The sequence below is a fragment of the Oxyura jamaicensis genome, chromosome 5, assembly GCF_011077185.1.
Source record: "Oxyura jamaicensis isolate SHBP4307 breed ruddy duck chromosome 5, BPBGC_Ojam_1.0, whole genome shotgun sequence".
NCBI lineage: Eukaryota > Metazoa > Chordata > Aves > Anseriformes > Anatidae > Oxyura > Oxyura jamaicensis.
The window spans coordinates 24,026,798-24,051,367 of NC_048897.1; the positions used below are offsets into that span (position 1 = coordinate 24,026,798).

The window sequence follows — 24,570 nt, forward strand, 5'->3', positions numbered from 1 at the left end:
ACTTGTCACTGTTGAAGCATGTTAGATCCAGCATAGTTTGAATTTAGGAAAAATGAAACCCAGATGGTCTTCTGGTGACATCATCAAACGTTCTCTTTTGTATCTCACTTCATTCTCCAAGCGCCAAGCGCCCTGCAGTACCCACACCATTCTCAAGGGCCTGGGAGGGGTAGCAAGGACCTTGGGCACCTGATTTAATTATTTGAGTCTTTCTCAAGGTTGAGGGACTGCTGAGACATGCTCTCAACAAGAAATAATTGGAAGCCAAACCTCCTTTACTTACAGAGATGCAGAGTAATCAAAAGTCACCTCATGCGGCCAGTAGATAAATCGCTCAGATAGCACAGATTCATGTCAGTAACATGCACACGACATCCAGCACCACCTATCATTCCTCACGTTCACCATGACATCAAACGGTCCAGGACTCCCACAGAAATAGGTTATGGATGACTGATATTTGGTTGAAACAGAATCCAAGCAAAACATACATAATATGATACCAATAAGTAGAAGGAAGCACTCTGGAGATTTTTGCAGCTGTGGTACTTCCTCTTCAGGTAAATGCAGACCCATGTTTGTGATCAAGAAATGCTTCTGAATTTCCTGAGCACAAGATGCTCTCCCCAGCAGCACCTGGAGCTGGGCCCTCTATGATCTCTAATTGATTAATTAGAGTCTGGCAGATGATAACTTAAGCATTAGCTTTTTTCAGACATATATCAATTCTCAGATACAGTGCATCAGAGTTTACAGAAGATAATACTGTATGTTTTATGCTTTAATCCTGAATATAATACTTGATACAGATTAACATGACTCACACAACACCAGGATTCCATGATGTACTTGTGTTAATTGCAATATACACATCCACAGGCTATCAGATTTCTTTCAAGAATTAGGGCACTGTGTTTTCAACACAACAGCGTCTTTTGTAGATGCTCTTCAGAGTTTATTTGACTACATGCTATTCCTACAACCAAGCTTTCTTTAAGATGTTCCTCTCATGTTTTGACATGGAATTGGCTGTAGTAGAGTATTTTGGTCTAGCATTCACAGAGTGAGACTATCCAGCTCTGAAGTCTAGCTTCTAACTACGTAAAATTAATCTGATATTTTAAAAATAATTGTATTTTGTACAGTGCTTACTTTACCATACTAGAAGTTGAGGAAAGGATTTTACTATCTTTTATCTGCTCTTTATTGCCAATTCATATCCTTTGTCCATTCTTAAATATTTGCCAATGGCTTTAGTTAACAAAATAACTTTAAGGTAGTATTTGTAATACTGTAGTTATTCCCTACAGTAATAGATTGTTTAGGTAACACTGCAAATACAGAGGGAACCTTATCTATTAATCGAAGACAGAACTGGCATCAAGTCATCAAGAGTGACCTCAGTATTTGAATATAAAGGATGTTTAAGATGGTGCCAACACCTCAGCATTGTACAGCATATCACAGAATCCTGACTGCCTTCCCTGGGCAGCACTAACATCATAGCTGCAATCGAACAGATCCTGGCTCAGCTGAACATGGCAGGCAGGCAGGAGGGGCATAGGCAGCCCAGGGACAAGAGGTTTTTCCACTTTCCCAGATCCTGGGCTCTCTGATGGCTGCTGGAGACCTCTCCATGGACTTGGATGAGTGCAGGGATGTGCAAGTGGGTGGTGTAAAGCCAGTGATACTGGCTGTCAGCCAGCTGGGAAATTGCCTATGTCAGGGATTTGCAGAAACACAAACGAGGTGGAATCAAGATAGAGGATCCTGTCCTAAATAACATAGTGGCTTACCTTTCATACCTTCAGTATGCTTCTGACAACATCAGTTTTAAGAACAGTGCGCTTTTGTCTTCAAAGCTAAACATAATTAAGAAAGCAGTAACTTTCTTAAGGTTGTGTGCTGAATTAATAGACCTTTTGGTACACCAACTAAAACAGGTAGAAAATGGACGCAGTACGTATTGCTTGTACCTTTTTTGGTGATCCTTGCCAAGAGCTTCATTCTGAACACTGCCTCTTACATGGAAACCAAGTATTGTGGGATAGATGGACATTAGGCCTTCAGAGCAGGCGTGTCAGGATCAGCTCATACAGACCCACACATCTACCACCAACCAGGTCTGGACGGCAGCCCCCTTGGCTCCTGCTGACTTCACTGCACTTGGCAGTACGCAGTACATGGCTGGCTTGAAGATCTAGTCTCCAAATGCCAGCCATGGAAATCTTTCCTGTTGACAAAGAATGTGCACATTCAAGGGTCAGGCATTTCTGCTCTGAGACTAAATAACAACTCCTGTCACTGTAGTTTGAATTTAGACTTGCTTGCAGAGCTAAGAAAATCTAGCAGAGATATCTGTTAGAAATTATGCATGAAGTTAGGGCTAACTTGGTTTGTGCCTTTAATTTCTTTTACAGCCTCTCACTGGTAAGGATAATGGCTTCTGATTTCCATTTTATGTGTGACCTACACACAAACAATTCTATTTGGAATGGACAAAATCCTTCTACAAAAAGCATTAATACTAGTGTATCACCTCTCGTATCAGATAAACTGAAGTAATTCAGACAGAACAAATAAGAATCCTGACCCTGAAAACTGACGTAATCAGTGGAGTATCCACTCAGTAGAAAGTGATACTTCATATATACATCAACCCATATATCTATATACATGTACATAAATCTGATAGCACAGATATAGATCATAACATGGGCATCAAAATCACCTGAAAACAAGTTCAGTGTAATGACTATGTGCTGTTGACTTTTATTTTTGTCTCCAGGGAATACTGTTTACTTTGCTTTAAAATTTATATGAGTCATTTTGTTACAGGTGCCTTTTTTTAATTAGTTTGAAGGAAACAGTCATTTGAGAAAGAGAGCGGAAATCAATTCTGATTCGATACTGATAGCTACTGTGCGATGTAAACTGTGTGTTCTTTCTAATTAAATGTAAACATGTTCAGTTCTAAAGTCCAGCAGTGATGACAACAACTACTAGAAAGGATTGCTTAAGCCCTGGTCAACTGATTCTTTTGAACCTTTTGTTCATACCGTAGGTGAGCTTGTGCAATCTGTCGTAGGGTGATCGCCAGTTGTAACTGACTTTATTTTAGGTCATCTTCAGAGAAAAGACTTGACAAGAATGTGGAGCACTCTGTAATACCTCAAGTTACCCATTAACTATGTCCTTCTGATAGCTAATCAATAGCATTGCATGGAGCCAAACACACTGCACTGAACTGCCCCTCTTCCAAAAGCCAAGTCTTGGTAAATATTTAATGGCAGTAAAGGTGTTTTGACTGTTATCAATCTGATATGTTAAAGAACTCTTGAAAGAAACTTTATCTTGCTTCTTTCTGCATAAATAATTTGGTCAGTTACAATTTTAGTCTTATGCAAAAGCACTTAAATTAATGATCTAATGCTTTTAAATCAAAGCTTTGGACAGAGAAAATAAAGTTTCAATGCCCATAACACACACACACACACACAAAAAAAAATAAAAATCAAAGTTTATTTCCTTGATAAAATGCCAACTAGAAATATACATCAAGGAACCCAGCCCTTTATACTGTAGTAGTAGATACTGTGCCAGACTTGCTCAAAACCTGTTATACAAGTGCACATTTGAGATTTTCTTACAAGGCTTCAGTTTCTGTAAAATTCCTAGCTCTCGCTCACATCAAGATGGCCTAGGATTTTTAGCTTCTTTTCACCAGGGAAAAACCCAACCCTTTATATATTAATATCCAGTGACTTTTTTTTTTTTTTTTTCCCATAGAGTGAATATTCCCATTTTCAGATGGGTATATTCTCAGCTAATGAGTTTTATTAAGTGTTCTTCTGTTTTGTATTTTTCTGTGCAAGGCAGTTCACTTAACAGATAAACACTTTTATCCTGATTTTTTAACATCTAGTGCATGTAAGCCTCTGCTCCAGCCAGGTAGGATCTGAATGTCTCCTAAGAGACTTACATAGGATTATTCCATGCCTCTGTGCTGATTTCACAGGACAGAGGACGGAGGAGTCTCCTGACCCCCTCCACCAGCGCAGTCTTCCAGCCTTCTCTGCATGATTCAATTTCACTATGAGACTAAGTATATTGAAGAAACTGATTCAGCAGTGGATCCAAGTTTTTTCTTGGAAAATAATCTGGGAATAAAACATTGATAGTGTTTCAGCTTCCAAAATGTGAATCACCATAAATATTTTCCCAGAAGTATTATTTTTTTTTCCCCAGTCTTTAAATGGCCTCTTTAGTGCTCTTGATGCTATTCAATAGATTTCCAAATAGATTATTGAATAGATATTCAAATAGATTTCCAAAATAAAGATCACAGGAATAGTTCCCAAACACTGGCACAGATAAACTGGACAGCCAGGAGTTTTCAAATCAATAGTAATTGTCTCTGATGAAAACAGCATTAATTAAAATCATAAAGGTCTGTAAATCAATCAGGCAGTAAAGCACGTGGCACCATTCAGAAATGACCAGCTAAAGAAAGCTTTTTACTAATAACCTTAGAAAATATCTTGTATTTAGTACAATGTTATCTTTATAAATCAGACACAATTGTGAATTTTATGGCTGTCCTGATTTGCTATTGTGATCGCAAGGCTTAACTCCCCCACTGAACCAGAAAAGCAAGAGGCAAATCTGTCTCGGACACAGGGCTAGAAGCCAGCCCTGCTTTCCAGCATAGCCAGGAACATCCAGCTGAGTAGATGGAAGAGAAGTGTCTCTCCAGGAGAATGCAATTAAAAGAAACACAAAGAATGGAAACATGTTTCAAAGATGGAATAACCAAACACATATGGAATTTGAGAGAGAGATGATCTAATAGATGAGATGAGTTGCCCTAAAGCTAGAAACCCTGTGTAACTGACCTGTGAAAGGATTCACATAGGGCTCTGCCCTCTTATCATTCCTTAGTTAGTGAATGATTCAGCTGGGTTAAACACTCTGAATATCTTGGAAAAAAAAGTTTTTTTTTTTTTGAGTATACTTCTCCCCATACCCAGAAAAATAGAGTGTACTTGAAAAATTTTGCCTGATTTTTCTCACAAGTGTTACTGAAAAATATTAAGCAACTCTGACCACAGTGGAACAAGGTGTCCTGTGCTCCAGCACATGCCTGGCTGTAGTCACCAATGTGCCAGGAAGTGAGGTACACTGATGCACTATGTGAGATTGCCCAGCACATGGTTTCTCTGCTGTCGGCACTGTGCACAGCAATATGTGCCCCTCTGAGATGGCTGCAGTCACCAGGAGGACTGCAAGTGCTGCAGTTTGAAAGCCCTCAACCAGGCTAATACAGATGCCTGTAGTGTCTACCTTAAAACTATCACGGTTTCTTCTATGCAAAAATGGAGATGGCTTTGGGACTGCTATGCAGAAATAACCTAGCAAGTTGCCTCCTGAAAGCCATGTGAATGACACAATGGCAATGTATTGCTACTCAGTAAGCCATGTCTTACCTAGCTGCTGCTGCTGCCAAACCCTTATTCATATATAAATCACACAGCTCCTTGGACAGTTGAGCACTATGAAACAAGGCAGTTAAAACGATGGCTTCAATGATAAAGGGAACGCCTGGGAAACTTAATATAGGGGAAGTCTGCTTCTCTATTGTACCAGCGCTTACTGAAGTGATGGGGCAGACTTGTCTGGGCCATTCTCCCTAACATGAAACAAGGACATATGCTGGCGAATGATTTAGTGGACTGCAGATCAGAGCTCTGTCTTGAATTCCCTCTTCTGTTTCATATCTTCTGAGTGGTACTGAACAAGTCACAACATGCACACCTCAGCCTGCCATGATGAAACCGGGAGAAGAGTGCCCTTCCTTTGCTTTTTGTCCTTGTTGAATTCTAAACTTTGTGGGGCTGGGATTGCTTCTTGTTATCTATGTGTGCCACATCTGGTAACCTGAGGCCCCAGACTTGGTTCAGGTCTCAGCACAAATTATTATTCACAGGAAGGTACAAAACAGCTAATTAACAGTGTGCACGTGTTGGTGATGTATGTCAGCCTGCTTAACTTTAGGAGAGATCCAGGTTTGGGACTTTTATGGAAAAAACACTACGGCTTCTCACAAAGAGGCAGTTTCTGCCTCCCCATTGCACGTTCAGCCATTGCCACCAATGTGTAAGGTGCAAGCAGTGACAGCAGCCTCCCACCTGCCGTGACCCCAAGAGCTTTGTTACCCAAGAAGGTGTTCCTTGCATCCTTCCAGATGAAAAGGGCCATCAGCTGGATATAGCCCACCGACTGAAAGCCAAATTGCATGATTCACAAGGTTCTTGGAATGTGAGTGATTAGACTCGCTGTTGCTGGAGAAAAATCACTGAAGACAGAGCTTCAAAGCATAAGGGTTGGAAAGATGCTGAAAACAGATGCTGAATTGATTTTTGTATCCTAAAACTTTTAAATTGGCTCCCTCACCTCTCTCTTCTTTCATCCCCATGAGTTTTGACCACTGGGCTATTGAAATCAAATCTGTAAAAAAATAACATTGTTGTGCACTTAATTCAGTCTGAGTGAGGAGGAAAACAGCAGTGTTAACTTCATGAGGCAGGAGTTCATGAGAAAAACTCCAGCTTCTTTTGGCCAGCATATCATTTCTCCATAACCAGCAGGTAAAAGTGAATCATTGTAGCAGGAAATGTATTGGTTGCACTGAACCAAAGAATTAATTATTTTCTCAGGACTTGACAAGGAACCTGAATGAGCATGAAACCTCTTGTGAAATATAGCTAGCACTGAAATGACACTGTTCAATTCAAATTTATTCATTTTTTTTAGACAAGAAAAGGTAATGTGCTATACTTCTACGTGTTCAACCAATCCTCTGTTCTTCTCTGATAGGAGCAGAAACATTTGCTCAAGAAGAAGTAAAATCCTATGTCACGACAATCCTTGTTCTACTGTCACAGCTGTAGAAGTATAGTAATATATCACTCCTTTAGTTAAAGACAGTGGGGAAGAAGAGCTAAAAGGAAGAATAGGTATTTCTGTAACTTGACTAAAGACCTTAGGATCAAAATCTAGCCTCTGTATTATTCCCTTTTACAGAATATGATTGAAACAAACAGATTGTGATGTTAAATGAGCCTGTCTATCTCAGAAGTAAAAGAAAGAAAAAAACAGATGTTGTGAACTGTGTTACCCATCCATCTTCCCACTCCTTTGTCTGAAGGACAAGTGAGGGACAAATTCACAGCACTTCTCCTTCCTCCCTGGCAAGAACTGCCCCCTGGTTCAATCCTCCTTAATGATAGTTGAAGCCATTAGTGCAGTTCTTGTTGAGGATCAGGAGAAAGCCTAGCAAAAAATGATCAAAGCCTAGTAAAAAATGTATCAAGAAACTAAAGGCTGAGGCCATCAGTAGATGCTTACACCATTCTCTGTGTCTAATAACAAAACGCTTCCTGAAAATCTTACTCCTTCCTTCTGATCTCTGGTAATGGAACACCAGAAGAGAAAAAACACAGTAAAAACTTACTTTATACATTCAAATAGAAGGATAAGAAGAAGTTCATTCAAGAGTTAAAATGAAATGAAATGAAATAAAATAAAATAAGCAACCATATACAATCTAGATATTTGAAATTTTGAATTTTACCTTACCTATCTCAGTGGCCATGGGCTAGGTATGAAACAAATCTTTCAGGTTAAATTTTGAATGCAATGTACACAATTTTTGCCTTAATGAGATATATAAAATCACATCCTCCGAATCAAGCCTATGATATGCCCTTAAGTTATTTTTTCATGGACAGCGAGTGAAAGGATGTCATTCCTCTGTTTAATCAGGAGTTAAAGCGTGTACAGTAATTCCTTATTTTCTCAATATTCCTTCTGACAAAGATAACAACCATAAGAATGGCTCCCAGCTGGCTAAACCTGACATACAGGTTTTGTTAATAAAAAAATGCATGACTTAATTAATGAAATGGATCTATTAAGACTGTCCCCCAATCTACTACAGTGGCCCCACCTACAGCTGAACTTCATATGACCTATGTTATGCAAAAAGAATTGTAATAACTTGCACTGGAAGCTGTTATAGAGGAAAGGTTGCTATGAAGAAAAAGTATGACTCAGAAATGCATACAATGCCCCTAGAGGAGAAAGCTTAGTATTTTCACTTTTACTCAATGTTTTCTTTTACAGTGTATAAATAATTGAAACGATTTTGTTAAACTGTGTAAAATTATTTCATCAAGAGTAATTATGTTTGATCTATTAGCACCTGATACTATCTATTGTCTAAATTGCTTGCATTCAATCCACGAATAAAGTCAACAGTATTAACGTCCATTATTGAAGCATTAGTTGAGTAAAAATCATTTTGAAGTGTTTTACATTATTGTAACCTTCCTCCAGAATAATCTTCAAATAATTATAATTATACCAACATCTTCTTCAGTTTTTAAAGGCATGTTTTTATTTAAGTTTGCAAATCTTAATTAGGATCTTTAAACTCACAGTTTACCTGTTTTGTTCTGGCAAGCATAAATCTGTAGCAATCTACTCATTTTACATGCTTCTCTGTTCCTGTCTAGTTGTCCCACACTAAATGGCTATCCAAATTCTACTCCATAAACTTTGGCAGGCTCAACACCTCCTTCGCTAAACCAGTTTTCCCCCTAATCATAAAGAGCTGCAGTATTACAAACAGAAAGAAGGAACTCTGCAATGTTTCTACAACAAAGTTATGTAGATATATTCACTGATTTCACCAAAAATTTCCCTAAATCTGAACTAACTGAACTCACCTATTTAGAAAGATTTTCTGTCTTGCAGCATCATCATTTCAAAGCATTTCAAATACTTGCTGCTTTTTAGCAGAGGAAATATTATGAACTATTTGAGATTACATTCTCACTCAAAGCAATGAATGCCACAGTCTTCTCCAGAATAAAAAGCTACTTTCTCTCCGTGGAATAGTAACTTTACAGTAATTTAGAGGAAGCAGGAGAAACAGTTGGTCATTAAACATTAAATGTATTAATGAGGCACTCACAGTATATCGTTTGTCTGGAAAAGGCAGTTCTGTACTTGCATTTTAGAAGGATTGCTGCAATACAATAGCTACTGTGATAAATTTAGGTTTCCATCACTTAACTTGCAGCAGAATCTAATAAAGAAAACTTAAATCAATGTATTTTCCAAAAATGTATGAGTAGCACTATTCACATCTTATAGCTAGGGGAATCAAGAGGCAAAGAAAAAACATTCCAAAAGAGGCCCTTCATTTTCACTCCCCAAACGGAGACCTTTAGGACTTTATATTTACAGGTTTCCGACTTGCAACTCTGGATGAAAACAATGGTAAATCAGAATACTCAAATCAGAAGCTCCCATAAAGCACTTTGGCAGCATGTAAAAATCATCCACCACTGAAGATTCATGCTGCTCTAGAAGTCCTGCTTGGTTCCTGGAATCACAGAATTGTAGGGGTTTGAAGGGACCTCCAGAGATCATTGGGTCCAACCCCCCCGCCAACGCAGGAAACCCTCAGACTTGAGTGTATGCATGGAGCACTCTGTGGCATTTTCTCACTCTGGAAATGGAGTTCAGGAAAATGATCCAAAAAAGAAGTGACACAGGCTATGTAGGATGCTGTTTTTCTTGATAAAAGGATTTATATGATTCCCTGGAGTAGAAGGAAAAGTGACTAATATGATGTCTAGTACCTTAGGAGACATAATTTCTAATGAGAAAAATTAATTGTCTTCTCCCAAGACAATATGAATATCTTCTTTCTAATTTCCTTTCCTAGTGCTAGTTCTTCAGGGACTATCAAACCTCAAAATCATAGCATTTTGATGAAATCTTTGTGCATCTCCTTACCCTGAAGTTCTCACTCGTTTAGGTGGTTAGGTCAACTGCCTTAATTTTTGGAGGCACAAAGAAATCGTAATAAAGAGAAAGTAACAAGACCACATTAGAGCACACTTAAATCAATGGAACAGAGTCCAAGGTAAATGTATCTGTTTGTAAAGACTTCCAGAAAGAGAGACATTAAGAGAAAGAGGTATGTCCACTACGTCCTGAGCTTTTAGGGTAGACCATTGTCTTGTGCAACCTACTCCAGGGAAAATGAGTTGTTAGTTTTGTCTGAGGAAAAAAGGGGTTCACAGGAAGAAGAAGGTTAAAAACATAGAGCTGTATGTTTTTCAGTGAGAATATTATTCATTTCAGAAGTCATTTCTAAGAGCAGAGAATATGATGGGATTGTTTGGTGGACAAAAGCTTAGGGAAACACAAACCAGATATTTAACAAAAAAAAAGGAAAAAAAAATCACCAAAATAATGAGAATGCAGAATCTGATGTATGTTTAAAAAAGGGAGTAACATCTTGCCTGTGCTTATGATAAGTAAAAATCACTGGCTGTTAAAGCTGAAGCACAGAAAATACCTTCAGGGGGAGACCATGGGAAAACGAAATGGAGTATAACATTCTCTGAGTAACTATGGTGTGTCTGGGGGAAGAACTTCAGTTGCTGGCCCCATCAAGTACTGACAAAAGGAATGTGAGAACTGTTCCCAAGGTGAAAGAAGACAGGATGAACAATCCAGATAATGAGATCACATTGAGCTAATGGGATCACTGTGATTTGCTTTGCTTCTGTTGGTGTATGTCAAAACTGTTTTTTTTAGTTTATTTATTTTATATTTTATACACTCTCTTTAAGTTAGCAGTGGGATAAATCTTGAAGGAATTTTGAGAGATTGGGAGAACAAGCATACCTTCAGATTTTATGACTTGTGTAGAGTCTATGGGGCAAGAACACTAAGTTCAGAAGTTTACAAATTGTGAGAGGGGTCTTTTCTGTCAGAGAGAAAAAAAAAAAACACAGAAGGCTTGGACTTGTTAATACCTTATTGAACAGACATTTATTGCTACTGGCCTCACATAGACACACAGAGGTTACAGACACTTTGCATTTGCACAAGCCCCTAGTTGCTCTCTCTTGTAACCCTGCTGCAGACAACAGAATAAACCTTACTGTGCTGTAGCACTGAACCTCACTATGGCACATTCATAATTCACAAGTACTGACAGGACTCGGGACTGCTATAAACAATATTATTGATTTCTAAAAGCTCAGAGAAACTTGCTTAATGAGTCAGTATCTTGTTTAGGGTATGCTGAAAGTGTTCTGGAAATGATGGTAGGCCAACTCACAAGGTTTTAAGAATAAAATAGAACGGGTCGAAACAGTCAAGTGCTGGTGCCTATCGTTTAATCCACATCTGAGCGGCTGGTGACCTGAGGGGGCAATTGCAGGTCCCTTCCCAGCCCCCTAAATGCAAACTCAGGTGTCTGAACTTACATATTCAAGACCGAATATTTCGGCCACACTGTTTAACAGGCAGATCTGCTGGGAGGTCTCTTGTAACCAGATTTTTTTTAAAGCCTTATATTATTGGACAGATACTGGCCCAAGTCCAATCCACAACTGCAAATCCGAAGAAACAGCTCAGAGGAAACCAGCAGCCTTATTAGCTTTTAAAGATTTCATTTTCAAGAACTCAAGACCCTTTATTGACTAATGAAAGGTTGGGTCCCCAAGCCCACAGACTGATGTTGCTTGGAACATATTTTAATCATTTTGGAGTGCTAGCAGCCATCTGTCTAAAGAGCTTTGATCACATAAATGCACTCTGAACTGCAGCTTCTTCTGACTCCAAACCCTTTTCTGAAAGCCAAACGGAACCCACAGGCATGGCAACTTCAAGACACAATTCAAGGCCTTGTGATGTGATAAGGCTGCTTTTATTATTTAGCACATCATTAGGTTTAATGACACCACAGATAACAGATACACTAAAAAGATACCATTGTCATCTCCTGTCTTGTAACAGTAATATCCAACTGTGAGTTCACTTTGTTTCTACCCGACATTTCTTTCTTACTATGTTATTTTCAAAGAATAAAACAAAACTAAATGAAATAAAAACATTTTTTTTCCTGCCACAAGTACCAGAAATACTAACAAAACAAACACAAACGAGTAAATAATAAAAAAGTCAAGCGAGCACCCTTTCTTTTTTCACCACCACTTTCCTACTTTGTTTTGAAAAAAAAAAAAAAGATACAGAAGGCGAGCAAACAAATCCCAAATAAACTACTGTATTTATGGTTTAGTCTATTGGCTGTTGGGCAGATACTGTTTACACATAGTAGTCTGGTTTGGCTGGCACTGAATACAAATTTACACTGAAAAGAGAGAGATCCCTTACAGTTACAGCTTTTATGATGTTAATATTTACAAACATTTTACACAATTGCCCTAATTATTTCCTACACAAACTCTTGAAACAATTTGGGCACCTAAAAGCTTAGTTTGTGGTGACCAGAGTTTTCATCCTGCTGTCTAGCGAATGGTGCAGATACATGCTGTTAACTTCACAAGCTTGGAAGCAACAATGTCAAGCATGAATCAAAAATCTTGAAATTATCAGAGCCAATAAATTTCTCTCAAATATGAAAGCAGCAGCCCTAGAGACTAAAAAGTGGCAAGAACTGCATAATAATTCCTCTCCTGAAGAAAGAAGAGACACAGCTGTTGGATTCTGTGTTGCAGACCTTGACTTCATTTGCTCTAATCACCATCAGCCTCAATGGATTGCACCCTGACATTCCAGGACTTGTGGGTTTTTCTTCCTTCTGAAATCTGATTATTGGCCCTTCTACTCATTGAGGACACTAGTCACCAGTTGCCAAAAGAAAATGTTGCTATCAGACACTGCAATGTTGTATTTCTCAGTTCAGTAGCCTTCATGTTAACTGTGGCCAGTTAGGTGTATGAAGAAGGAGAAATTAAGAAATAAAGCCCTTACCAAGCCTTAGGGCATAGTGAAAAAAAATTCTTCCTGATTTCCAAGCAGGCTTTCAAACCTACTGCAGCTTAAAAAATAAGTTCAATTAGCTAGAGAGGCTGTGAAGAGTTTTCAAGCTACTGATGTGACACAAGAGGAGACCCCATGTGCTTGTCTGTCCACCTGGCAGACAGGGATTTTTCAGGCTGCAGTATGGCAAAATGTTTTCCTTCAGCAATTTCTAGTCCCTTGCCTACTAATGCTTGCTCCTGCTTCTGCGTCACTGTTTGCCACCACTTCTGTGTTGCCAGTGAAAACATATGTGGGTAGCTGTGCTTTAATCTGTATCAGTGATATAGAACAGGTTCAAAGAAGACAAAAACAAGATGTGAAGTGGCTCAGGTAGGGGAAGAATGTCAAAGAAAATAGACCACTGATTATTCACTTGGCATAACTTCCTCCCTGCCCTCCTGTGGCTTTTCCTTCAAAGCTCACAGCCAGACAAGATTCTCTGCCAGTGAGACAGCAGTGCTGCCCTGCTGCATACACGTGTTGGTCTTGGTGGCGGTGGAAAAAAACTAACAGTGTGCTCAGGGCCAGTTCTCCTTCCCCTCCTAAGAATATGAACCACAGCTTATAAATGAAAAGCATTACTAATATATTGCATTTTACTCAAATATTTCAGAGGCTGAGGATTGTGCAAATCCCAGCAAGTCCATTTCTTCTCTGGAAAACTGACTGAAACCTTGAAGTCCATCCCTACCCCTGACATTAAAAATGAAAGCTGTCACACCTATGCTGGAGGAGTTATCCATACCAGATGAATAATACATCATTATGTAATTCTGGACATAACATTAAAAACCCTCAGCTTCCAAAACACAGATCCCTATCTATTAGTTAGAAAAGTAGCTTGGGGATGTAAAAACAGAAAACTTTCCAGTGAAAGGCATCAACAGGACATGAATGTAGCAACTCAATAAAACCCCTAACTTAAAACAAACAAACAAACAACTGAATAGAAAAAAATACCTTACTCTCAGCTTCTGTGTTAACACAATAGGTAGGCAGTCCTCTGGCTCATTTTCTGCCACAGGCAGAGGACTTCTCTTCCCACCTGAATTCTTACTTGTTTCTTAAACAAAGTTTTCCAATGACTCAACTGGGAGCAGGGCTAAGCCCAAAGTAAGAAAAGTAATGTTATGTCTAGCACTGCCTGAAATTTCTTCATGTGGACAGTCTTCTCAACAAACAAATGTTTTTTACTGGAAGATGTATGTTCAAGTGAAAAAAAATATGTTGGCTTCCTGTGGCAAATTTCTAAGTGAAAGTTTTCCTGTCACCTTCATATTTCAACTTTAAATGCTGTTTTGCTTCAGTTCTTCAGCTGAAGAGAACTGAACCAAAACATAAGTCAAAATTATCTTTTTTTTTTTTCACTGAATTGACATTTTAACATAAAAACATGTCCTGTGGAAATCAACAGAAAAGAAATGGCATTTAAAGTCCTTCTGACGATATTACTACGGTATTTTTAAATATCATATTCATAGCAAAAGAAATTCCCATTAATACAATATTTTCTTGGAAAGTCAAATTCTTTTCATTGTAGTTTTAGATTTTCTTCAAAATTTCTTACGGGACAATTTGTCTTTCAAAGAGCTTATTACACACATCTTTTTTGTATTTCTCTAACTTGCTCTAGAGAAGGCTTTTTCTAATCCTGTGTCTGTTTTCCTTCCCTGTTTTAAAGTAAGAGGACCTTCATTTTGATACTCCGTAGATCTCTAAAGGTATGATGGAAAATGGTAATACTTCATTTTATACAAACAAAGAAGCTGAAGCAGAGATTAATGATGTGAATTAACAACATTCATTCAGCATTTCAATTGCAGAACCAAAACATTTAGCCTCTGGTCACATACCCTTTCCACCAGGTAACAGCTTTCATAATCCTGCAAATGCTCTGTACAGCTTTTCCAACATTTCTTTTCAAGTATTCTTACATTATACAGAATAGATACTAACTTTGCTGATCTCAATATCTTAATTTTTACAAGTACTTCTACAGCAGTATACTTTACATTAATAATCTGCTCCAAGCTATCAGCAGTAGTCAGCTGGTTGCTTGTAGGTGGTTATTCCAGAGACTTAAAACCTTTCTTCCAATAATTCCACTTTATTAGACTTTTACAAATTTGAAAAACAATTCCTAGAAACCTCTAGCTATGTACTTATTCCAAAAAGCACAGAACAAAATTACACTTCTTAGACTCTTCAGCTCACTGAGAAACCAAGGAAGTCATAACAGAAAACCACAGAGAACCAAAGTGAAACAGAGGGGGAAGAGAATCCGCCTGAACCAGGGAGAGCTGTTAACAGAAAGTCAGCCGGGCGCTGCATACAGAGTCACGGGACCATATCAGCATCCACTGGCAAGGAATTCCTTTCTGTCAAGCAAATCCCTGCTCTTGGAGAAGAGCAGAAACTCATCTGAAAAGGTCTGTAACAGCAAAATTGACAAGGTAATCATTCTTTTAGTTCAAGTTACCCCAAAGAAGCAGATAGGAAGACATCTGTGCAAGTCTGATGAAATACAGTATAATCCACTGCAGGGTGCTTCTAGCTTTAATGTTTTTGGCACAACAAAGGGCTGGTTGGTCCACAACAAGTTTTAAAAATTGGAGAAAGATTTCCAATATAACACAGCCAGTAACAGAAGCAGTAACATACATAGCCCAGGGAATAGTATGAGTTAAAATCCCATCACAGAGCATGTTAAGCACTTCATGTTCACTCTGCCTACATTCTTCCTCAGACCTGCTGCTTAGTGTTTCCTATTGGCAAAGCACCTCTGAAAGACAAGAAGCAGCCCATGGAAACATTAGGCACAAAGGTTTTATGGAATATAGGTCAGACCAATCCATGCCTGAGACAACAGCAGCACAAGGCAATCTGAGTGTGCTACATCCACTCCAGGGCTTGTTACAGGGATGGCATGGGCTAGCTTGTTCCACCAGGCAGCTGGGATCTCTGACAGTTCAGTGCTTCCTCTCCCTCTAAGTGATTTTTTTATAAATCACTAAAGCTCAGAAGGCAAGTATTCTTCCGTGCTGCAACTTTATTTTTTTTCCCCAATATGATGGGAAAATCTTTGAAATCATGTCAGGGCAAAAAGAGACTTTCAAAACTTTTGTGTGTGTTTGTCTCTAAATGAATGAGAGAGAAGAAGCTCAGAGAACACTGCTGGCTAAGATATTCCATTGGGAGGCAAAAAGGAAAAAAAGAAAAGAAAAAAAAAGAAAAGAAAAAGAAAGAAAAGAAAAAGAAAAACAATCCCCCCTCCAAACAGGCTCAGACACTGTTCTGCCTTTTCATCGCCTGCCAAATAGGTGCTGTAAACACTAAGCCTATGACCTATACTGGAGCCTCTCTCTACACCATCCCTCTTCTGGGCAAATGGTCAAGTGTTAACTGCACATGAGAATCTGGTCTGCCACACTCCCAAGGAAGCTCACTCTTCACTGATTTATAAAGTCAGTCTTCCCGGCAATTATTGCTAGAAAGTAAAGCAACTGCAGGAGAGACCAATCAATTCCAGGCTAGAGAACATGAAGTCTGGGAATGGGGCAAAGGGAAGAGGATTAAAAATCCAATAAAATGTGAAATACATAAGGATAACAAGAAATACAAGGCAGGAAAGAAAAAAAGAGGGGCTTACCAGTGGGAAAATGCTTGCAGAACTACAAAGTGTGAAAGACCCCACCAACCTAAAATAGCAATACTTTTGGGGCTGCACAACTCCACTGGAAAGTGGCATGATAACAGAGGGAGAACTAGAACCCGCAGGCTCTAAATCCCAACCAATTTCAGCACTCATTTCAATAAACTGGAAGAATGCACATATAGTTAGGTAAAATAAATAAATTAAAAGGGTGAGGGTTAAAACTTTATTCAGTGCGCATCCAAATCTCCCACAGAAAAAATCAGTGGGACTTTATATGTAGAGAATAAACTAAGAAATACAGCTTAGGTCACACCCGAGTTTTTTCAGAGTAACAAATGACAAACAAAAACCTTGGTGTTCCCTTACAGAGCCATTTTTTTTTCCTCTATGTTGGGCTGCGTAACACCGCAGAGGGTTAGGTTCCTTCACAAGAAGACATATTGCACCATCTCCCACTGTATAATACATGCAAGCATCTCATCTGTTTGGCATAAAACAGAATCTCTCCTTTGCTTAGAAGTGGGAGATTTACTTAGCTCAAGATTTACATTTAATGTCAGTGTCTGAAACTCTTGGATAAAACAGAAGTTACTGCCGCAGGGACATAGAATACTGAAAACACAGCCGTTGTCTTCTGTCCTGACTTCCCCAAAATTGCTCTGCAAACGTAACAGTATGTTTACACTGATACCATACATTTTCTGGTCATTCTTCTTAATGACCATAACTAGCCACATCATGTTAAGTTTAAATCAACTAACACAGAAACAACAGCAGTGTTACAATTGCAGTGTGCAGACAGGACAAAAAGAGCAGGAAAACAAGTCAATGGGCATAAAAGAAAAAGAAAAAAAACAGCAATAGAAAGACCAGTTCTCTGAGGTAAACTGCAGTGGCAAGTACTCAAGGTATCTTGCTTTAGCTGCAGAGGAAGGACTGAGATCATTGCTCTGCACTCATGGCTGCAGCCTCACTCATTCCAGTGTAATTGGGCTCCAGTTTGTTTGGACTGGGAAGCTGGACATTAGAGCAGCCCCATCTCCTGCTGCATATCATGTCACCCTGAGATAAATGTGGGCTGGAGAAATCTCTAAAAAAGACAGAGGTGGCAAATCAGAGAGGCTGAAATATTTGAGCAGGGGACAGTCAGAGAATAGTAAACTAAATATTTAGGCAGTTGTATTCTGATTTACTTGCCGCTACTGTCCCCGTAAACTACACAGAATATAAGAGGATGGCTATTGATGTTAGATAGAATAATCTATAGCTTATAATAGTCCTTACAACTGGGACAAGGGGACAGTCTAACAGCAAGAATTATGCTGTTACATATTCTTGTACAGGACCCATTGAATAGGGATGAAATGGTATCACTCAAGTATTATAATCCATAACATTGGCCATGAACCTGCAGAACATGTAAATTAACATGCACCACCGTATTCAGAGCTTGAACAGAATACAGCCATTTCTTTTTCCCAGAAGTGCAAATATTCCCTTGCAAAGCGTCTTTCTTCATCTATTTCTCCTGTTATAGGGTGATTTAGTTCTGTAATTAAAATGAAAATTAAGTTTGTCCCTGTGCTTATATGTCTTTCACTTGAGGAAATCATAAAAAAACCTCTTGATTCTTTTCTATTTCAAGTCTATCAATTTCAATCTTTAAAAAGATCAACCTGCACATCATTTTACAACAGACTTTGTGGGAAAAAAATATATGTATCTCCATAAAATCAATTGTTTTTTCAACTGTTTGCTCATGCTACTTAAACCATGAATCCCACTTTAACCGAACCATCAGCAGCATCAGAAGCTTTTAGATTAAAAACTTATTAAACCTTTTCAATAGTTTATAACTTTTAAAAGTGATACAGCTGGTTAGGGAGCAACAATTCCATTTGCAATGCTGATGGAGAAGCTACCCATATTGAATGTCTGCTTCTAAAAATATTTACTTCAGATCACAGTGCTTACTATTAGAAGGGGTCTCACTGAAGCTAGACTTCTATCTCATTATTGAAAATTGTCACATAGTTGTAAAGTAAGATACCTTTTTCTTGCAGATCCTAAATACTCTGCAATGTACAACTCCTGAGTCTGTGACATGGATCTGCCCTTAAAACTTAATCTCTCCATAACTACTAACTATGGTCTTTCTTTCAGATCTTTACTTAATCTCAGCATCAGGAAAGTAAAAAATCATTTTTAAATTTTATTTTATTGTTGCAAGATTTTTCAAATCTCTGTTTATTAGGAAATTCACTTCAGTAAATGTACGTTTGTGACTTCCAGCCTGTAGCTATTTCTGCATCTTACATGTTTCAACTGCAAATTGGAAGAACCTCTGGATAAAAAAATTTTGCAAAGTTTTTTCTGTCCTTCCTCCCCTGGGAACATCAGACTTGGCAAATATATTGCTTTTAGAGTACTGGATTAAATCACAAAGGAAGCTCTTATATATCATTGAAATAACTACTCACAGTTGCTAAAGGCATCCCTAAATTTTACCTTACAACCCTTATTAACTCCTGCTGCTGAACATAACAATTCTTATCCTTAGCAGCTTCATTCAAAGGTGTGTAAATTGACACCAATATATTATTTCTTATATATATGTACAGCAAACAGTAGCATTAATGAACTAAGCCTCACTGCCTCTGACTCCAACATGAAACCTACAGAAAACATACTCTTAAGCAGAGATAGCCCTACATTTATATTTTGCTCTTTTATCTTTCATTACAATGGGGGCTGACATCTTAGAGGTGTACATTTTGCTATACTAGTTATACTCTGTTCAAATTATTTGCCTATGAAAACTCCTGCTGCCAGAGATTTTCAGTGAAATATTGTTGCCTTTTTTTTTTTTTTTTAATTTGCAAAAATATATATGTACTTCCCTGTATAGAGGTACATTTCTCATACACAGCTGTGCTGTTTTATCTAATATGTGGAAAAAATAATCAGTATGCAACAGCATACATCTCTGTCAGCATTTTTATGTGTAGCAGAAGTACACTTCTGCAGCATTGTTGAAATACAAGGAAACATAAAAATGGACAGGCCATATAACTGAAAAAATGAAAAACTTATGATGACATTCAAACAACAGAACTATGTGAGAAACTATGGGATTAACACTCCTACATAGTTCAAAACTGATTATTTGGATATAGCCTTCCTCCGTCACTGATGATCTATGATTTGCATTAATCCCTAGCTTAAAGAGCATTGTGGTGAAACAATTTTCCTAGTAAGCTAGAAACTCTATACTGTTCCTAACTGTTATGCAAATTTTGATTTCTGATATGCATTTTGATGTTACTCTACAGAAAATCCAATTTTCCCTTTGAGACATGACACCGGAACAATATAAAAAGAATAAACAGAAGCAGAGAACTTGCCCAACTTTATTCTGAGCCAACTTCCTCTCCTTTCTGTATCTGAATTAGATTTCTCTTCCTTTTCACTTTTTCCTCATTTTTACTTCTCTTTCCCGTTAAAAAGAGACAGGTTCTTTCTGGGATGTACCAACTTTTTAAAAAGTCAAAATTCATGTGGAAATCAATGTTTCATCTTTTATTGCACCAAGTTCATTTTAATTTTGGTTTGGATGTTCCTGTCTTCCATGAAACTCCTGCTTCAGCTAGGAGTCACTTTCCGCTTCATTAGACCAGGTTAATTTGGACTTTATCAATTCAGGTATTGGAAATCTCCACGGATGGAGACAGCAAAACCTCTATGGACAACCTGTTCCAATGCTGGACATCTCTTGTGTTGAGAAAGTTTTTTCCTTACCATAGAATCACAGATAGAATCATAGGATGGTTTGGGTTGGAAGGGACCTTAAAAGACCGTCTAGTTCCAATCCCCAGATCTGGGCAGGGACACATCCCACCAGATGGCCCAAAGCCCCACCCAACCTGATCCTGAAGCCTGAAACTACCTTGTTCCAATTCAAGTCTGTTGTCTCTCACCCTCTTGCCATGCAGCACTCTGAAGAGCCCGTCCATCCTGACAACCTCCTCATAGATACAGACAGGCTTCTATTAGGTTCTCTGAAGCCACCTAAGAAATGAATCTTTTTTTTTTTTCCAGGCTTATCAGGAGCTCAGAAGCAGTACCCTCAGCCCCTCTTTACACTGCCAATGTTGCAGCCCCCTGACCATACTCTGTAGAAGTTAATCTAATTTATATAGCTTTCTTGTACTGGGGGCCTAAAAATGCATGCAGTGTCTAGATACCAGGGATCTTTTTCCTTGAGGGGAAAAAAAAAAAAAAAAGGATTTTTTTTTTCTGAAGGTCTGCACTTGTTTCCTTTTTTTGAGCATGTCTGTGTATATATACAGTTGCATGTTCACACATACAGATAATCTGGAACTAAATAGCTCTTCCCTGATTTTGTATAATAAAAAGATATTAAAGATATTCAGCCTTTTCTGGCTTATACGAATATTCATGAAAGACAGATCAGTATAAAGATACACATTTTAGTGTTACTGTTTGCACAGGTAAGCCTCAAAAGTTAACATATACTGATAGTTGTTACATTTATGCCCAAACCCCTAAAATGTGGCTGTGCATGTAGGCACAGCTTCAGGTATCTATTGTACACTTTAACATTAGCCTCTAGTATTTTTTTCTTAAATTTGTTTCTCCTAGGTTAAGGGATGATGTGGAAGTCTTGGTCCAAACAAGGAAACAAATGAGAAGTAGGAGAAAATGCTTTTTTAAGGCCAAGGAAGACCTAAGAGGAGAAGCAGGAGAAGGCACCAAATGGGGCCAAAATTCCCAAGCTGCTGTCATAGTGGGCAAGGCACCACAGAGATGACTGAAAGTGGGAGAAGTTGGTACAAGAAAGAGGGAACAGTAGGTGAAGGAAATGTGCAGTCTGTGTACTAAGATATCTCACTGCAGTTCTGTGGTTCAGATGAGGAGTGGAACATGTGTGAAGGCCCATAGTGTGATTCCTGTGGAGCTCTAAAGTCCAAAAGAAAAATAACTCCAAGGTAGGGTTGTCTTAGAGAGCAAATCATCTTGCCAATTCACTTGGATCAAAGCACCAAACTTCTACCTCAGTCCAAAACAGGCTGCCTGAAAAATACTCTCAGTACTTAATTTTACCACTACAAGCAGTAAAGGAAAATAAAAAGACCTAGTAGACAACTACACATGTAATTCTTAAATAGGTTCCATATATAAAACAGAGAATAAGATTTTGGTCAGTTAGTTAGCCTGAGAAAATGCATTGTTTTGTCATTTATGATTATTGTGGTCATCTCACACTTGGTCTGATATAGTTCCCTAAGGTTTTACACACACATGCCATATATTCTTCTTCATCTACCTCATTTGGTATGTATTCAAAGTAATGCCAGACTACTGGATGACAGAGGCTGCAGATGTTCATGCACCATACGTGAAACTGCAACTGAAATGTTAAGATGTTTCTAAGAATCTTTGTAATTCATTTCTAGCCAAGGCAAAAGACAGACCTAAGACTTCAAACATCACTACTTACAGGAGTACTTACTTTCTTGTTCCCTTTTACATTACTCACCAGATTGAACTCCAGGTGGCTTTCCAAACAGTGTGCCTGCATATGTAGACAGTGTGTTTTAAACAGAGAGCTTGTGGAATTTCTTACCATTAAGATAATTCAAATACTATCTGGACATGGGCCTGGGCAACTGCTCTAGTTGGCCCTGCTTGAGCAGGGTTGGACCATATGACTTCCAGAGGTCCCTGGCAACCTCAGCTACTCAATGACTCTGTGAGTTACATCCACTTTAGGATGCGTTAGAAAGAAGCATCCTCTAAGGACAGTGACATAAGAGATAAAATCATTTTCAATGTTCTGAATTACCGTGTAACTTGCCTAACTTAGTAGTAATAAAAAGTTCTTGACCCACAGGTTATTCAGATGACAATTTTCACACGTTATGAATAAATCTTGCAAAACACCATAATCAAACTTACAATTAAATTTTGCCTGTTCAAAGTAAGGGCCTTAAATTAATAGTGTGCTACATTCCAGTGGTGATTCCAACAAGTCATTATTGTATTCTGAGATTTAAAGTACGTACTAGAGTAAACTGCAGCTGCTCTCTGCTACTCTTTTTAAATATTATATGTTAGAGCAAACCTGATACACTATGTCAACAACTCAGACGTCAATGACAAATCTCCTACAACGTGCAGACCAACACAAGTAAACTCTTAATTTCTGAAATATCAATATAAAAATTGCATTTCTGTTTTAAAATTATTCTACAAATCCCATTTAAGTGAGTAATAAAGAAACTATAATAAATTCTTTCTGTCTTGGTAAATCATACCATAATTTGCGCACACACTAAATGCTGACCAAATTCATTAAAAGCAATAATCACAAATTGCTTGGGGTTTCTATTCACTATTAACAGGTTTTTAATAAATGCCTATGAGATTTAGGAACATAAGTTGTTTTTGAGACTTCCCTCCAAGGTTTTAATAAACTTAATGAGAAGGGGAAACTCTAAAAACCTCTAGAAATATGAGTATTTTCCACTTGTAAATGCTGGTACACTGAAAACACACACAGTTCTGCAACTGCAAATGTTTTTTAGTCATAACTAACTAGTTCCCTTTATTTCCCATGAACATAATATTCACACTACATTTATTATTTACCTCTGCAGCCCACATCCCTCATCACAGACATTCAGCCTTCAGATTCACAATTTTCTGCTGTGTTGATGCCAATTCTCCTGCCTCTGACCTGCTGGCAGCTCTGTACCCCCTCTCACACAGGAGGTCAGGATGAAATGAGAGCTGTAACCCAACATCACTCCATAAAACAACCTAACTCCTTCACTGGACCACACAGAGCTTTTCCTTAGGGACTACCATCCACTGGTCCATGCAAATGTTCAGTGCAGCCATCTAAATTAATGAGAGAATGGCTCTTTCTCTTGTTCTACACACTGCTACAGAATATAAGGAATTAAAACACGTTCATTATGTTGGGAGTTAGAAAACAGTCTTTTAAAATTATAAATTATTTTAAAATCTATGTTGATAAGGTTGCATATGTGCAAACAACCAGGGAAGAAATAAGAAATAACCATTTATGCCCCCTGGTTCTTTTCTCCTCATTTTTTGAAGTGAATGCATCACTATTACACAGATATTTCATTCTTATGAGAATTAACTGCCAGAACCTTCACCTTCCCCTAGAGAAAAAAAGCTAAAGAATAGTTAGGCTACAAGAAAAGGACTTCTATTTCAAAGAGATGGTTAGTGAGCAGTAAAGCAGAAATGCAGCCTTGATTCATTGATGCATTCACATTTCCAACACATACCTATTTGATAAGGCTATTTCCTCACTTAGAGTCAGACATCACACAGAAAATTTCCCCTATGAGTCACTGATTTATATGAGTATTAATTTTACCTGTAGTATACTTGCAATCTCTGGATTTCTTCTTCTAATTTTTTGCACTGTTGAAGAGCCACCTCTTTTTCCCGTTGCAAGGCTATCAATTCTGCCTGAAAAATGACAAAACAAATGATAAACAATTTCTTCAGAATATCCATGTTGCTTTGAAAACATAACAATCCTTTGTGTGTTAATTTCAGCCATGCTTTATTGTAATATGTGTATTACATTATACTAGTCTCTAACGTTGGCTATGTAATTTTTATGAAAAAAAAAACCTTTCTTCTTGTAGCATTGAATTTTTTTCATATTCTTTTTCCTGACAGGATCATGTTTTGAATGGTTTCCCCTTACATATACAGTAAACTTTTTGAATGGTTAAGGTTAGCTATGTTCAGTTCAGCCATGTGTTTCTCAGTGGACACTTGATATTTATATAATGTTCCTAGTGCAAAATTGTCTTGACCAACATACTTTGCAGAGAGTGCAAAGCACTCAGCCATCAACAACTGATGTGCAGCTCTTGCTCTGCACATGGCTCTCACACTGTTACATTGCAGCTCCTGTACCAGGAGCCACC

The 24,570-nt window shown here is 38.1% G+C and overlaps 1 protein-coding gene across 12 annotated transcripts in view; it reads right to left on the minus strand.

Moving 5' to 3' along the window:
• The window catches only part of MIPOL1 (mirror-image polydactyly 1), a 190,167-nt gene that overhangs the window by 28,155 nt on the left and 137,442 nt on the right, over positions 1-24,570 (minus strand). For 10 of the 12 annotated variants that reach the window (XM_035326968.1, XM_035326966.1, XM_035326967.1 and 7 more), the window contains one exon: positions 24,006-24,100. In XM_035326968.1, coding sequence (XP_035182859.1) covers positions 24,006-24,100 — 95 coding nt within the window. Of the gene's footprint in view, positions 1-3,999; positions 4,161-16,953; positions 17,661-24,005; positions 24,101-24,570 lie in introns of those variants that run through there. The other 2 variants (XR_004751180.1, XM_035326970.1) reach the window with 2 other exon arrangements.